General features: G+C 36.5%; 1 protein-coding gene across 4 annotated transcripts in view; it reads right to left on the reverse strand.

The window, feature by feature from the left end:
• MIA3 (MIA SH3 domain ER export factor 3) overlaps positions 1-12,876 on the reverse strand; it is a 46,563-nt gene that overhangs the window by 3,012 nt on the left and 30,675 nt on the right. For 2 of the 4 annotated variants that reach the window (XM_072948697.1, XM_031690112.2), the window contains 20 exons: positions 11,794-11,815; positions 11,001-11,089; positions 10,669-10,746; positions 10,472-10,582; positions 9,377-9,448; positions 9,091-9,195; positions 8,274-8,396; positions 8,056-8,167; positions 6,856-6,911; positions 6,675-6,765; positions 6,382-6,520; positions 3,511-3,612; positions 2,775-2,835; positions 2,646-2,681; positions 2,497-2,564; positions 2,271-2,371; positions 1,959-2,096; positions 612-680; positions 407-486; positions 192-263 (listed from right to left, as the gene is read on the reverse strand). In XM_072948697.1, the coding sequence (XP_072804798.1) occupies positions 192-263; positions 407-486; positions 612-680; positions 1,959-2,096; positions 2,271-2,371; positions 2,497-2,564; positions 2,646-2,681; positions 2,775-2,835; positions 3,511-3,612; positions 6,382-6,520; positions 6,675-6,765; positions 6,856-6,911; positions 8,056-8,167; positions 8,274-8,396; positions 9,091-9,195; positions 9,377-9,448; positions 10,472-10,582; positions 10,669-10,746; positions 11,001-11,089; positions 11,794-11,815 (1,725 nt within the window). The remainder of the gene's footprint in view (positions 1-191; positions 264-406; positions 487-611; positions 681-1,958; positions 2,097-2,270; positions 2,372-2,496; positions 2,565-2,645; positions 2,682-2,774; positions 2,836-3,510; positions 3,613-6,381; positions 6,521-6,674; positions 6,766-6,855; positions 6,912-8,055; positions 8,168-8,273; positions 8,397-9,090; positions 9,196-9,376; positions 9,449-10,471; positions 10,583-10,668; positions 10,747-11,000; positions 11,090-11,793; positions 11,816-12,876) is intronic. The other 2 variants (XM_072948698.1, XM_015234848.3) reach the window with 1 other exon arrangement.

Raw genomic sequence — 12,876 nt, forward strand, 5'->3', positions numbered from 1 at the left:
CAAAACAGGAAAAAGGAGAAAAAAACCAACCAAGCAACCAGTCAGACTTCAGCAACACTTCCAAGTCAATAATAAGATCAGTATTGCCATGCAACTTAAAGCAAAGCAGGTTAGTGTCATGCTCCTCAAATCCTTCCAAAAATACACCAAGTAAAAAGCCCAGTTCAGGTCTCAGCCTCTTGAGTACTTACTGCTACTGGATGCTCAACGCAAGATGTACTGCTGGGAACTGAAGGGCCTTCAGGCTCGTGAGGAACAGTTGGCTTTTTCAAAAAATAAATGAGATAGTACAGATACAACAGAACACATGAAAGGGAGATGGATGAGGCAAAAAGAGAGTGGTGTAGAAAAAGCGAAATGTTTCCTGAAATACCTAGAATCAACTCAAAACGACTGCAGAATTTACCTTGCCCTCATCCGTCACCTTTGAGGGGGAAGAGCTCCTTGAGCTGCTGTTCATCATGGGAGCTGCACCAGACTCTGGATCTGTGGGAGGCCAGGAACGTGATTTAGACTTATTCTGACTTGTATTCCCTTTGAAGAAGAATACGAAATCCTTCACCCACCTCCTCCACACTTGGAGACCCTTTGATGACACTTAGGTCCCTTACCTGAGGCAGGGGGCTTGTTAGATGCCTCAGACGACCATCGAGGACGAGGCAGAGGCCCGTCCACTGACCCTTGAAAAAGAAATAACAACGCTCTTGCATGAATTTTTCAGAACAAACCGATTGTGGACAGGTCAGGATTCAACTCCACCCAAAAAGCAAGATTTAAAATGGGTCTCCCCATACGTGAGAAGAAATACTTATAATTTATGCACAGACTTAAAGAATTAAAATAAGAACTATCTTGGATTGAAAGAACAGCAATAAAACCTGCACATTAATAGCACTAGTCAGGTGCTTCAAGCTACAGGCTTGATACATTGAATAAACTGATTTTTTTCGATCTATATGTAATTTGACTTTCATATCTTACCAAGCATTACAAACATATTTATGATTAGAAATAGACAACAGCATTTCACATTATAGTAATGAAAAATAGATGTACACTGCATAAATAAAGTGTTAAGGATACTTTTATAATCAAAAGAGAAAAAAATACCGAAAAAAAGAAGCTGTGGTGTATTTATACAATGGAATACTACTCGGCCATAAAAAATAATAAAATAATCCCATCTACAGCAACATGGATGGATCTGGAGATTGTCATTATAAGTAAAGTAAGCCAAAAAGAAAAATACCATATGATATCACTTATACATGGAATTAAAAAAAAAAGACAAACAAACTTATTTACAAAACAGAAACAGACTCATAGAAAATAAACTTATGGTTACCAGCAGGAGAAGGGAGTGGGGAAGGATAAAATGGGAGTACAAGATTTGCAAATACTAATATATATAAAATAGATAAACAAAGTTTATACTGTACAGCACATGGAACTGTATTCAGTATCTTGTCATAACTTATGATGAAAAAGAATATGAAAATGAATATAAGTATGTTCATGTATGACTGAAGTATTATGCTGTATACCAGAAATTGACACATTTAAACTGACTAGACTTCAATAAATATATATACAAAAAAAAAACCACAAAGAAATCCACAGAAGTCTAAAGATAAAGGCTTATACTTCACAGCAAAAAATCTGAAAATAAACAAACAAAAAATAAGTAATATTTGTATGTTTACTATATATAAATATGTTTACTATATATAAATTTGTTTTACATACATGTTTATATATGGTAAATAGTATTGTTATAATAATAAATAAGTGCTTTTTGTTTGATCTTGCAGTAGACTACTTATTCATCAAGACAAACTAAGAAATTTTCTTCTCTATACTGGACAGACCCAAATTCTAAAAATGTTGATTGTGTTAGAATTCTCAAAAGGAAAAAAACTCTGAAACACATTCCTGCAAGGTAACATGTCAGTGCTCACCATATTCACTTCGAGGCATCTCTCTTCGATTGAGCGTAGCAGAGAGAGGTCTTGTGGGTGGGTCTGCCGTCGGTGGCGGGGAGCATTCTCCGCCACTCACAGGAGATGGGCCAAAGGAGCCATTCTGGCTCAGAGGACCTGAATACAATGGTGAATTGTCACCACACTGTCAATCGTTTTTTTCCTTAAGTAAGCTCTTGAAATTATTTCTAGGGCATCATAAATGTTACACACGTATTACAGAATTAAAAAGTAATTAAACACATTTTTCACCATGAACTAGATTGCCGTCCTTTAAAAAGTGCTCCTTACCTCTCCGCGGAGGGTTTTGTGCACTGGGTCTTCCTGGCATTGGTTTCACAATCACAGGCTCTTCTTGCAGCATCGCCATCTTTTGGGTTAGTTCCAGTAATCTGGAATACAGAGAAAGAAGGGACTTACATGTGAAACAGAAAATCGATTCCTTATTAGATACCACACAGCACAGCCTTAAAAATAACCCTAAAACACCGAAGACGTAAGTTTCAAAATCACATACTTGTGTCTTAAATTGGCAGCTTCTCTTTTCTCTTCAGCTATAGCTCTTTCTGCAGCACGAGCTTTGAGCTATTGGAGAAAAAAAAAAAAACCCAAAATAAATTGTGGTAGATTATGCACAAAATAAAGAAGAGAAGAAAAAAAACTTACCCAGTTATCATGAGCTTTCTTCTCATGAGTAGCAATCTGAAAAACACCACATTAAAAAATATACTGAGTGATTTATTATAATCTGTGTTAGCAAAGAATTCTGCAGCTGTAGGACAGTGTAATTATTACCTGGCTTTTAAATGAGCGCTCTGTTTTCTGTAATTCATCCTCCATTTCTTCAATTCTCCGCCTAAGAATTAAACTTGCTTTATCACTTAAAGTACAACTGAATAAAAGTTTAAACAATCTCATCATGTTCCTTTTACTCTAACAACTGTACCATTACAGACTTCATCCATACATATAAAAACATATTTTATGTGGTTATAATGAGTACAATGGGATCAAAGCTAATAATTTCCTTCTTTATTATTTAATAGCTGGAGATTCTGAGTTGATACATTGTAATTTCCTTAACTATTCTTCAATGTGTTCTCAAATAATCTTTCTATAAATATCTTTCTCCATAAGGCTTTTACTTCCTTTAATTATATCCGCAGAAAATTTCCCAGAGCTATGACTACTGGGTCTACCAAATGGCATAATCATTTAAATGGTTTTTAAATACATCACACAGCAAACTGCCTTCTGAAAAGAACTTCTCCAATATATAAAATCACTCAGAAATGTTGGCATGAGCTAAGTTCTCTACAGTCCTACCAGTTTTGGGTGTAAAGAAATTTTTAACATTTTTTTTCCCTTTGTTAACTTAAAATTTATTTCTTCTCACATTAATTAAATGTTTTAATCATTTATTTATGCTTCTGTGCTACTTTGTTCTACACAGTGTAAAAACAGGTTTAAAAAAAAAAAAAACCCAACAGTTTCATCAGCCACTGACATGCTCCTTAGAAGCTGAACTCACTTGTAAGTTTTTACTTCCTCTGCCGCCAAAACTGCCTTTTCATCTGCAGCTGACAGCCGCTGCTCTCTTTCTTGCCGCTCATACTCCTCTTGACTCAATTTCCTAAGATAAAACAGTTGTCAAATGAAAGTTTCTCCTTCCTGCCAGCAGTCTGCCTGAATGCCTCTATGCCACCACTCCCCATCCTCTCTACAATGCAGACATACAAAGTCATAGGGAGGAATTCAAACCTGTCATTTAGCAATAAAAAAATCAAACTTTGGCCTGTTGGCAGATCACCTACATTTTCTAACTTCTCATAATTCTCAAGAGTAAATGAAACAAATGGGAAAAACACTACGGGCCCATGGGCACTGTGTGCAAGTTTTCTGTGTCTGAGACGAGGACAGCTCACTTTATTTCAATGTGGAAAGCCAGAGAGTAATTTCTGCTCTTATTCCTACCATGGAAAGACCTATAGTTACTTCTCTTATTTCTATCTTAGAAGGACTATTTCTCAATCCAAGACTGGTACCATGATAAAAGCCTTTTAGAACATGTCTTCTAATTGTGCAGTTAACCACAAACACCTCCACAGGTCAGATATGGAACTCCTACTACCTACTTCAATAGAATTGCGACTAAGGAAAGAGAAAAATCCTACAGTTGGCAATGTCTGTTGGACAGAAATCTGAACGGTCCCATGATTAGCGTATCATCTACCGGAAACTGACTTTAACCTACTAACCTTCAAGCTCAAAATATCCATCCACTGTAACAAAGACTGCAATGGTAGCGCATGTGATAATGGTTTTAAAATTCTATTTTCTTGTTACCTTTGTACTTCTTTACCCACAGTTCTGATTCAAAAGAAACTTGAAACTTAATTTCTATGAATGAGAAGCAAAATTAGAAGAGCTACAGTAAAAAGAGTTAGTAATCAGAGAGAAAAAAGTTTGGGTGTTCTTTTGTACCTGCCCATTTATACTACTCCAGCATGTATCTTATAAATGGCTGTAATATACCTAGTGAGATGCTGAAGATAAAAATATGAGCAAAAGTGCTATCCCTGCAGAGTTCACAGTTTAATGTACAAAAGTGCACAGAACAATCCTGACTCTAGCTTAGGAAGAAATGTGAGAAAACTGGGTCTTGAATAAAGATCAGAGAGAATTTTGTTTCCAGGAATGGATGAGTTAGTCTGAGAACAAACAAAACATTGGACAAAAATATAAAGAATTTGCTTGAATGCATCAGAGAGCTAATATTAGCTAATAAGCTAATATATGAGGCCAAGATCCAGTTTAAAAAAGGAAACCTCAGAATTACAAGGAAGTCTGGCATCTCAAGCCACTTCTCCCCTAGGTTTACCAATGTGCTGAAGACAGTGTAGAGATATCAGGAGGCTGAGCAGAGCTTTCAACAGATTCCTGGGTTCACAGAAAAACAAAGTGGAGTTCAGGGCTGCCAGTGAGGGGGACCCCAGTAAAAACCCTGGGCCTTAAGTTGAGACTAGAAAGAGCGATGCACTCAGAATACCAAACAGGCAATGCAGTGTCCTTTGAAGGAACTAAGCCATTTCTGAATGATTTAAATTGCTAACTGGATTAAAGTAATGATCACCTGCTAGAAATAAACTCAAATCTTTTCTGTATGAAAATAACATCATCCTAGGCTTCCAAGTTCCTCTACAATGTTTGCCACTCAATCAAAACTGATCAGGCACCCCATGAGACACTGTGATTAAAATCTGTAAGGCAAGAGAAATGACCCACCAAGGGGTCATATAATGGAATAATCACACAGACTTTAAAATAGCTGTGCCTTATATATTCATGAAAGTGAAAGTCAAGATTTTGAATTTCAGCAAAGGATGAGAAACTGTAAAACTGAAACACAGTAACTGAAATTAAGAACTCAGTGAATGATTTTAGTAACTGATTTGATAACTGAAGTGAGATTTTAGCACACTGGAAGCCAGGTCAGAAAAAAAAAGCATCCAGAATGAAGCAAATAAAGGTAAGAATGAAGGAAACATAGGGGAAATAATAAAAAAAAGGTTTAAATGGAATCTCAGAGGAAGAGAGAATGAGGCAGCATCAATATACAAAGAATGACCCCAAAATTCAGGAGGTGCTGATAAACTCAAACAGCACAAATGCAAAAAAGATACAGAAGGGGAGGGGAAGGAGAAGACAAACAAAAACCCCAAACACTCACATTCAGTTATTTCTGTAGAGAAGAAAACTTAAAATGAACTACAAAAGTGTATCCTTCAAAAGATACTTAACTCCAAATTTGAGATGTATATTTCAAAGATTAATACCAAAGTATACACATCAAATAGCTACTTCTATATTCAAAACTCCCAACATCCTTGCCACAATTCCATTATATGTTTAGTCTGAATATGTGACTACATTAAGTCCAAAATTTATGATGCTATCAATATCTAGATACTCCTTTTGAAGTGTTTATTCTATTAAGAAATCAAGTCATACAAATCACTCAGGACTTCTAAAGGCCATATTAAGTAAGAACCAGTAGAACAAATGCAAGACAAATCAGAATCACATAACTGACAAAAACGAAAGAAAAGTGGAATTGGTGGTGGAGCCATGGAAGCGGCAGCACCATCAACAGAAGCACTTCTAGAGCAGCATCTGTTGGTACCAATGACTCCTGTCCCTCACATAAATTACAGGCAGCAATTTCTGACAACTGGTTAACATGGAAAAAAAATGCAAGTTATGCGAAACAAGGCAGAAAGGAAGAAAGACAAATCTATATTGATTATAGACGGAAAAACTATAAACAATCTTTAAAAAAGACAGTAGTACAGACATTTAGTTAGACGGCTGTACTGTTAACAATGAACCATGGAAATCCTACTTTTGCAGAGCCATCTCCTTCTGCTGATAGAGCTCATTCAGAATCTCCACTTTCTGCCGCAGGGTTTTGCACTCATCTTCCAGCTCGGCTTTGGCAGACTGCAGTGAATTGCGATCCTCTTCTAATTTCTTTATCTGGTCTGTAAGGGATAAAACACATGAGCTTTATGTGTGTGTGTGCACAAGAATCTGAGAACTTGTTGAGGGGGCAGGGCCAAGAGAGGTGAGAAACATGGAAACAGGAAAGCATTCTTTATCTTTCCAAAGGCAATTTCTTTTCAAGAAACTACCTACCTTCCAGGTGACACTTAGTGGACATCGAGGCTCTAAGCTTAAACTGTAAAAGTTTTAGATCCTCTTCAACTACCGATATTGCAGTTTGTGTCTAAAAATTGCAGAAGAGAGAAGTATTCTTAAAAGTGAGACACAGTAAGAATTCACAGGCACTTACGGTACTCCATAAAAAGGATTATACCCGAGAAATGTCCATCATCTGCTTAATCTGATTTTTCACCTTCTCACTCCGGTCACCTAAAAAATGAAAGGATTTCATTGTTTCCTTGTCTCTTGCTATTCAACTATATTTTATTAATTTCCCCAAACTAAACAATTATCATGTTCAAAGATTCAAAGAAAAAACAAACTAACCAAAAGAACTGACTAAGCTGCTTGGCTTTTAAGAGAATTGCAAATTTAGATGAAAAAAATGAATTCCCGGTTTGGACAATAAAAATGTCAACCATGGTGTTCTTGAGCACGATGGAATATGTGAGGTAAAGCTCTTTCTTCTCTTTCAGATCTGCCTGTTCCCAGTCAAGTATCACATCTAAAGATTCATTCTTCTGCGCTCCCCTTGAACGTGCTACCAGGTGTGGTTGAAAACACCCTATTTGTGAGCATTATCCAACTTAGGATACAGTGTCTAGAAACATTTCCCTCCTCAGTAAACACTGTTCCCTTGAGCCTCCAGTCTCACTGCCTAGTTAGTTTAGGCTCCCACCACCTCAGTACTTTTAAAACTGGTGTGGGCCTCAAAACCAGAGCTGCACTGATGATGAGCATGGAGCCAGGAAGTAAGTCTCTCCCACTGAATAGTGCTCCGTCCTCAGAGGCGTGAGACAGGGCTTCTGCTGCTCCGGCTCCAGTGCACACACCTCGCCCTCAATGGAATGGGAAAGCCACGTCAGGGCTCACCGCGTGCCCACTGCTATGCCACAACCCAGCAGCCCACCTCTGCCCAATGCACACAGAAGTGTACAGTCGTCCCTCAGTATCCACAGGAGACTGCTTCCACGACTCCCTCCCCAACCCCCGTCTGCAGGAAACCAAAATCCAGATGCTCAAGTTCGTTACATAGAATGGCAGAGCATCTGCATATAACCTACACACACCCTCCCACATACTTCATCTCCAGGTTACTTATAATACCCCATATAGTGCAAATGCTATGTAAACAGTTGAACTTTCTGGACTTTTTTTCCCCATATATTTTCGATATATAATTGGTTGAATCCACAGACGTAAACCCATAGATTCGGACGGCCAACTGTACAAATCCAGTGATAGGTGTCTACAACTCTAACCCTTAAGAGGAAATTCAGTCAGCTAAAAGCAGCTGCAGTGTACAAAAAGACAAGGCAAAAAAGAGGTCCAACCTCCCTGAAACCAATCTTACCTCCCACTTCTCCATTTGCTAATTCATCTGATTCATTTCCTCCTTTATTTTGACCCTCAGACTCGGATTCACAATCTAACCGATTCAACTGCGTAATGCAGTTAGTCAAAGCCTAGAAAAGAAGCAAAAGGACATTACAAAGAGCCTCGCAATTTGAATTAAGTAGATTTCACGAGAATTCATGAGACTTAAGCATGTATTCAAGAGAACGAACTCACGTTAATATTATCATCTTTGTGAGTAAGAGCTAATTCCAGATCTTTCTGAGACTTCTCAAATGATTTGATTTGTTCACTGAGCTCAGCATGTGATTTACTCCAGTCTTTGATTTCTTGTTGTAACTGAAAAGTTAAAACAGATGAGTTTCCAAGTGTTACGTTTTGCACTAGAGACATTAGCATGCTTATGAGACAGAATGAGACAGGGAAGGAGAGCCATGTTGCTCTCTGGCCTGTCACTGTGGGCTATGGCCTTGGTTAAGGGAGAGGGGAGAAGGGCTCCAGCCCTCAGCACTGCAGTGAGAACATAAGAGCTATCAAGGAAGTTGAGCCAGTGTGTTGCATCCGTCAGAAAATTACAGCCACTTCAAATAATTCACTTCCAGTAAGAATAGAAGGGCACATCTCACTGTCTACCAAGTCCAGACTCCAGATCATGCAACCCTTCTTTGGTCAGAGAAGCAGTAATTGTTCAAAAGAAGGTAATAAATACCTAATTCTTTTGTCAAGGAAGCAAATCCATTGCCCTCTTTAGGCTATTTAAGCTAATAACTGGTTGGTTCTGGACAAGAAAAAAAAGACTAAAAACACCCTGAGAACTAAAAGGAATTGTACAGACGACCAGAAAATCCAGAGCAGATGGAGAATGTCTACATGCACACAATGTGGGAAGCATAGTTTAAATTGTGCCTTCTAAAAACAGAATCCTGAAATACACACTTCATTTCCTTAAAAACAGATCTGAGGAAAGATATTCAAGAGGTAATGATATTCGGCTTTCTAGTGTACATAGTCTATGATGTTAACTTTCCTTTACCTGCTCTTTCTTCTTCTTAAGTCTAGCATTTTCTTCCTGAACCCGATGGCATTCAGACTTCACCTTCTCTTCACTAAGTTTAGCTTCATTAAGGGCAATCTGAACCTAATGCAAAACACTCCAATTAGTGCAGAAATTTCAAAGAAAAACCCCAAAAAGTTACACTTTCCCAATCAGACATCACATAGCTCTCATTTTTTGCATTTTCTAGCTCACATCAATGTTTGCTCCTCAACAAAACTAAGACGTCACATTTGTATCTTGCAGGAATGGTAGACATCTTTACCTCTGAAAATTCTGAGGCATTCATTGAAATAACATCCTTTAACTTCTCTATAGATTTCTTGTTTTCTGATATCTGCCATGGGGGAAAAGAACACAAAAATGTATTAAGATTTCAGCAGAAACACCGGGATATATGATAAACAGAAGGAACATTAAACAAAACACAACCTAGAGCCATCCCCGAGGTAATCAGGTAAAAGCAGATGATCTAGTTTTGGCCTAGAGAGAAGTCAAGAATTAATGACACAAGGAAAGAAAATAGTTTAAGGCACAAATATTTCATACCATCTCCAACTTCCCTAATTATGAGATAACGTGGTAACTGACCAAACAAAAAGCTCAAAGCAAATAAAAAAAAAAATTCAAGTAAACCAGTTCAAATCAATGATTCTTCCTAGTGGTAACAGAAAAAAATTTCCAAGATCACTTAAAAATTCTCTTGCTAGACTAAAAATGGTTGGACTTGAGGGAGAAGAGCCCCATCTCACACATGGAATTCCAAAAATATATGAAGATATTCTGCCTTCTCATGGAGATGGAGCATAACTCTTCACTCTTTAGCTATGGGTTGTGCATAGTAACTACCTTTCAAGGAGTACAGTATGCAAAGGCTGGGAAAAGGGTAACTTTATAGCAGAGAAACCTGGCAAATACTGCTTCAGCCAGGTGATCAAGCTTACCCAGGCGTGCAATACGTGAGAACCCTTTCTACCATCTTTGCAACTTTTATATAATTTGAAAACTGTTCTGGAATTTAAAGTTTATTTTTTTAAAAAAGAATCATGCAAAATAAATCAAAACAAAGTACTAGACCAAAGGGGCAACTATTTTGTAGTTGCTCTACACGTTTCAGAGGGCAGAGCCAAGCAATGTGAAAATTACCCAGGGCTGAGAACAAAAATACTTCTGAGGCCCATAAAAATAGCTTAGGTATCAGCATTTAAAATTTCCCCCAAATTCACAGAAGTAGGTCTGACTTCCTTGACTCCCAATATTACTCTAGTTACAGCATGAGAAAACGCAGAGTTCAACTCACCCAATCTACAAAATAGTCTGAAAGCCAAATGACAGCAATGCTTAACAGAAAAACTCTTACCAAGTCCTCATTCTTGGCATTCTGTTCTCTCTCAGATTCTAACATAGCACGCAGACTTTTAGCTGTGTCATCCAGAATTTCATTAGTCTCTTCAAGAGACTTGATTTTATCCTACAAAAAAAGGTATTAATAAAAGTTACTCATTATTTTCCTTTTGTTTTTAAAATGTAATCTCAAAAAGAGAAAGGATTTTTTACCTTAAATTTAATTGCTTCATCAGAGAGAATCATGTTTTGTTTCTTGGTTTCTTGAGCATGTTTCTTTGATTCCTTGATCTATATAAAATAAAGCATTCAGAATTTAGAAATATAAATTAGAGTGACATCAAAACTTATCTCCAAGTAGGCGATCCCTCAGAGGAGACAGCAGTACTTGACATATATAATAATTGCTTCATACCTGGGTGGCTTTTAGGAAATACTGAAACTTAAAAATACGGTTTAAAAATGCCATAATAACTAAACTATAAGACAGGAGGAAATAATTCAAGCTGGAACTAAAGGTGAAAAACTGAAAGAATAATTAATACCTTCTGTTCATAATTTGACAATTTTTGCACAAGTTCTGCATTTTCTTTCATGATATTCTTCACCTTCTCAGAAATCTGCTGTTCAGTAACTAAAAAGGGGGGAGAGGAAATTCATAAAATTATTATGATCACTAAAAACTGAATTACCCAATGTATAGGCACCATGAGGGAAATGCACTCAGCATAACTATTATGCCTTTAAAAGCAATCTGTAATTAGTGGCAAAAAGGGTATAAAATATTAAAATTTAAGAAAATATATAAGAACCCGTATGTAAATGAATTTCCAATTTAAATTCATTTCAAAGATAGAAAATACAATGAAATGCTTTAGCTTGGTATCTTTTCCCTTCATGAGCACCTTTCTTCTCAGAAAATACGATCACTTCAAATATATGTCACTTGTAAACAGAAACAAACAGAAAATTCAAGCTACTGACTTACATCCCTATTCCTTAAATTACCTACTTACATAAATTTTACTGTATTGAATAAACATTAGCATAGGTGCCCTGTTCACAGGTAATAAATTACACTGCATCAACATTCAAAGTCAATCTGCCCAAAACCAGTCCTCTTCTCCCTGCTCCCACAATTTGTTCCACCTCATCTCCCATCTCATTTGCTAGCATCACCATCAATTCTAGCAAGCTAGGGTTAGTGAAATGGTCAGGAGTTAATAAGTCAATCAGACATCAGAAGTCACTGCATTCACTTTTAGGTTACCAAAAACTTCCATCAAACACCAATGCTGAGGGAATAGTACAAATAACAAAGCAAGCCTAAGTATTTACCTTGATATGCTCTATCCTTTACCTACAAGAGAGAGAAATAAAATTAAATTTGATGTCAAGACATCTTATTAATAGAAATATTATAGTTCTTAGCACAGCAGTCAAATCATAACCAAATGAGAATTTAATAATGGTTTGGTTCAGCATAAGGATCCACAGGATTAAAGAATAAGAAAAGGCCTAAAAGCATTTCAAGTTTAATTGGTAGTAATACTTCATTAATAGTTTCTGACAGATAAAAGCACTAAGGTAAATATCTTATTTTTGCAACTAAAGACACATTCATGTACCTTAAATGAGCACCAATCTTATTAAAAGAGCATTTAACTTTCATAACGGAAAGGGATTATAACATATTTGAAAGTGGTTAAGAGAACAGATCTTAAAAGTTCTCATCACAAAAGAAAAAAAATCTTGTAACCATGTACTGGTGATGGATGTTAACTAGACTTTAACTGTGACAATCATTTTGCAATACACACACACACACACACAGATATCAAATCATTATGTTGTACAGCTGAGATTAATGTTACTTGTCAATTACACCTCAATTTAAAAAAAAACACATATTTTATATTAATAATCTTATTAATAATAACATACTAATACTCCATTTATCTGAAATCACTTATTTGACAACCCCAAATAGCCAGAATGAGAACTAGAAACAATGATAATTGAAAAGGACTCTGAGGAAACATAATCAAAGGCATAATCATTGTACTAACATATGCCTCTTTCATCAGAAAACGTCTTAGAAACCCTATTTCAAAGTTGGCTATTGGGTGAATTTAGAAACCTAATAAACTAAGTCATATGATTTTTCCCAAACTCCTAAAAATAGTGGTCATAAATCTAAAAGGGAAAAGAAGACTGCTAAAGGAAATACACAAGCAACAAGAGAAATAACAGCTAACATCTAAATCATCTCCTAAAAACAGCACTAATAACAGAATAATAAAACCTAAGCAGTACTCAATTTTTTTAAAAAGTGTTACTAAATGTCTCTGTAATCCAGAACTTATTTCCCTTGTCAAATGCCATAAATGGTAATGAGATACTCAGACCAGTCCACAAATT

Source organism: Vicugna pacos, chromosome 23, assembly GCF_048564905.1.
Source record: "Vicugna pacos chromosome 23, VicPac4, whole genome shotgun sequence".
Taxonomy (NCBI): Eukaryota; Metazoa; Chordata; class Mammalia; order Artiodactyla; family Camelidae; genus Vicugna; species Vicugna pacos.